Consider the following 3,085-nt stretch of genomic DNA (forward strand, 5'->3'; position numbering starts at 1 on the left):
TCTGAGCCTAAACTAAAGTTTAATTTTTTTTTAGAAAGGTACAGATTCAAAAACCTACAGTTTAGTTTCTGTGCCATGTATTAACAACTTATATAACAATTATTTGAATGGTCCCTGGTGGACGTTTTGTTGATGATTAGTTTATATTTACATTAACATAAGGATGAATTAAATGCAACAAACTTAGAATTATATAAACTGTAACACAAGCTTTACCTTAGCTACACCCTAAAACCCTAAAAAAAAGTTTAAGTCTGCTTTAATAACATGCTGAAATGTACCCAGCAGTAGTAAATGTGCCTTTTCACATTTTATGTCTTTAATAAATACTGATATGGAAATGCATTTGCTTAAGGCTCTCTGTTTAAAGATTTAAGTTTTTTTTTTTCAGTTTACACAGTGTTAGACTATAGTAATACAAAAAAACATCATAGCATGATATCAGAGGTTCCTTTAATCAAAGAATTAAACAGGAGGTTACAAAAGAACAGCATTTATATTGTGGAAGTTATATACCTTTAATTAGCATTGTCTAATATTCATATACAAATGTGTATAAAGTTAATTCATTTTTGTTAGGTACAGAATGTGCTATTAAACCACTAACAAAAAAAATATAGTGCTCCTTGTAAACAATATGATGTTTAAAATTAGTGGTGATAAAATATACAATGACTTTCGTTGAAATTTTAAATAAAGGATTTTTGTATTTGTATTGTCTAAAGAAGAAAACTGAAATCTTCACATTTGATGGTGAAATGTATTTACACTTCTGCTTTACTTGTTCGAGTCTTACTGCGAGTAGGCTTCTTGCCTGGCTGTGTGGGGGATAGGCCTGGTGGCAGAGGCCCAAGGGGCCCCAGTGGCAGCCTTAGGGAGTCTCGTCCCCTCAGGAGTGTGTGTGTACTGCAGTTACTGCCGCCAGCACATGCTCCCTCAGTTTCTCGCCCCCTCAGAGGCTCAGACATGGAGCGTGGCCCGAGGGAAGGTGGGGGACAGGTTTTAGGAGTGATGGTGGTCATTGTGCGATTAAGAGTCCGTCTCCTAGTCGCCACTAAAGGTGGGACAGGGAGGGGTTTGTGCTTTTTACCATCCAGCGATCCCATAAGGTGGGACCTGGAGAAGGGCTGGGGCATCATGTGTGTTGTCAGTGTGTGTGTGAGCCGTGCCTCCATGCTTTTCAGTGATTGTTCTGTGTAGTTTTGAGACTCTAGCTTTAATAAACTTAGCTCCTCTCTGACTTCTTTTCTCAGGGACTCCAAACTGTCCAGCACTTCTTGGAGCAACACCACATACATCTCCTCTTTGTTCTTCTTCTCTGTTTCAGGATCTTCATTCACCTCTATAGTCTCTTCCTCAGTTTTCAGATCTGCAGTGTCCTCTTCCTCACCTGATGTAATCTCAAGACTAGGTACAGTCCCACAGTAATCACCTTTGCTCCGCTCCAGCTGCCTGGTGACCCGGTGCACCAACTGCAGCATGCCTGATCGCCGGCCGTCCAGGCCAGATTGAGCACGGATCTGACTCCGCACCAGAGAGAAGACTGACTGAACTTTTGCTGGCTTGATCTCAACTGTGAACAGAGATGAAGAGTTACTAGTTGAATAAGTATTTAAGTAACATCTTAAACAGAAATATTGAAAGACACACAGAAAACATTATTGGCGACTTTAACATTGCAACCTTTTCTCACTGACCACCTACGTACATCCACCATAAATATGAAAGATAATACCATATGTTTTTAATACACAATTGCTTTCTACTCCATTTATTCATGGTCAGTTTCTGACACACGCACAGCAATGACACTGACAAGGTGTTGGTACAACTCTATCAAGCAGGACATTTGTCAGTTCCCAAGAATTTCCAACTAAACAGACAAAGATGGATAGTGAAATTATTATAAATAATAGACAATGATACAAATAATGAAAATGCATTTAAATTAAACATTAAATGTGATATTAAGTTCTTTAAAGAAATAATGAAATGTAAAGTTATATAGATTAGTAATGAAATGAACAATAATTATAAAATTAATAGTATTAGAAAAACGTAAGTTGTAAAAGTAAACAAAAAACTATGACCATAATATGTTTATAAAACTACAGACTGAATAACTGAGTAATGAAAAAATGTCACTTTCTCTCACCTCAACTGGAAGGCTGTTCCAGTGGTTTAGAGTGAAATTGCTAAAAGCAGTTTTTGCTCTGTTTTGAGGAATGCATTTTTGGAATGCATGTAGTGTCTTAACTAATAAATAATTTTTAAATTTACATGAAAACTAACAGGCAGCCGGTGTAAAACAGATGGAATGCACGCTTGTGCATCAACATATCCCCCCATTCTCTATGTGGTGCTCTACCACAAATGGTCTAGTAAGTGTCATTGTGATTTACCTACCTTTGGAAATAGATTCCTGACACTCCATCTGACCATATTTTTTCTCATTTTCCCATGTATTGATCATGTCTTTGAGATCCATAATGTCTTCTGCCTTTTCTTCTCCTTCACCATCTCCTGTACTCCTTTCCTCGTTATCCAGCTGCTGAAGGCTGGGTGTGTCTTCTGTTGGCTGCTCATTCATCTTGCTCTGAATCTAAAAGTTTTTTGATACACCACCCCTGCTGCTGTTCTGATTATCCGCTTTCTTCCAAACAGATAATCGCTAAACTAATAATTTAAAAGCTGATCTTCAGACCATCACTCAGTTTTGGAATAAAAACTGCATTTATAGAGTGTGCCCTTATGGCAGTGTTTATCCTCTGGCCTCTTGTTTTCCTCTGGTCTGTTTTTCTCATACTCTCGTTTTCTTCTTCTCTCTGTATCTTTAAGTATCATGATGTGACGGTAGACCTCAGAGACTTATACCATTTAATTCCCTTTACAGTGGCCAGCACCCAATCAACACCTGTACCCACCCCCTGCACCACTGTTTCACTTCACTCTAGGGAAATATGTCCTTATTACATGCTCTTAAACACATATTCCCTAAACACACATATGCCTGTTGAAATGCCAGATTCAACCTGCAGTACGCATTGTTTCTATGGGTTTGGACTCTGGGGAATAAGACATGCTT

General features: G+C 38.2%; 1 protein-coding gene across 1 annotated transcript; it reads right to left on the reverse strand.

Moving 5' to 3' along the window:
* Positions 1-436: 436 nt before the first annotated feature.
* Positions 437-2,993, reverse strand: LOC103024594 (uncharacterized). Its single transcript, XM_007237390.4, has 2 exons — positions 2,407-2,993; positions 437-1,573 (listed from the first exon to the last, which is right to left on the reverse strand). The coding sequence occupies exons 1-2, from the start codon at positions 2,588-2,590 to the stop codon at positions 765-767; spliced, it is 993 nt and encodes a 330-aa protein (XP_007237452.2). The 5' UTR covers positions 2,591-2,993; the 3' UTR covers positions 437-764.
* Positions 2,994-3,085: the final 92 nt, after the last annotated feature.

This window comes from Astyanax mexicanus, chromosome 12 (genome assembly GCF_023375975.1).
Source record: "Astyanax mexicanus isolate ESR-SI-001 chromosome 12, AstMex3_surface, whole genome shotgun sequence".
In the NCBI taxonomy this organism is placed as follows: Eukaryota; Metazoa; Chordata; class Actinopteri; order Characiformes; family Acestrorhamphidae; genus Astyanax; species Astyanax mexicanus.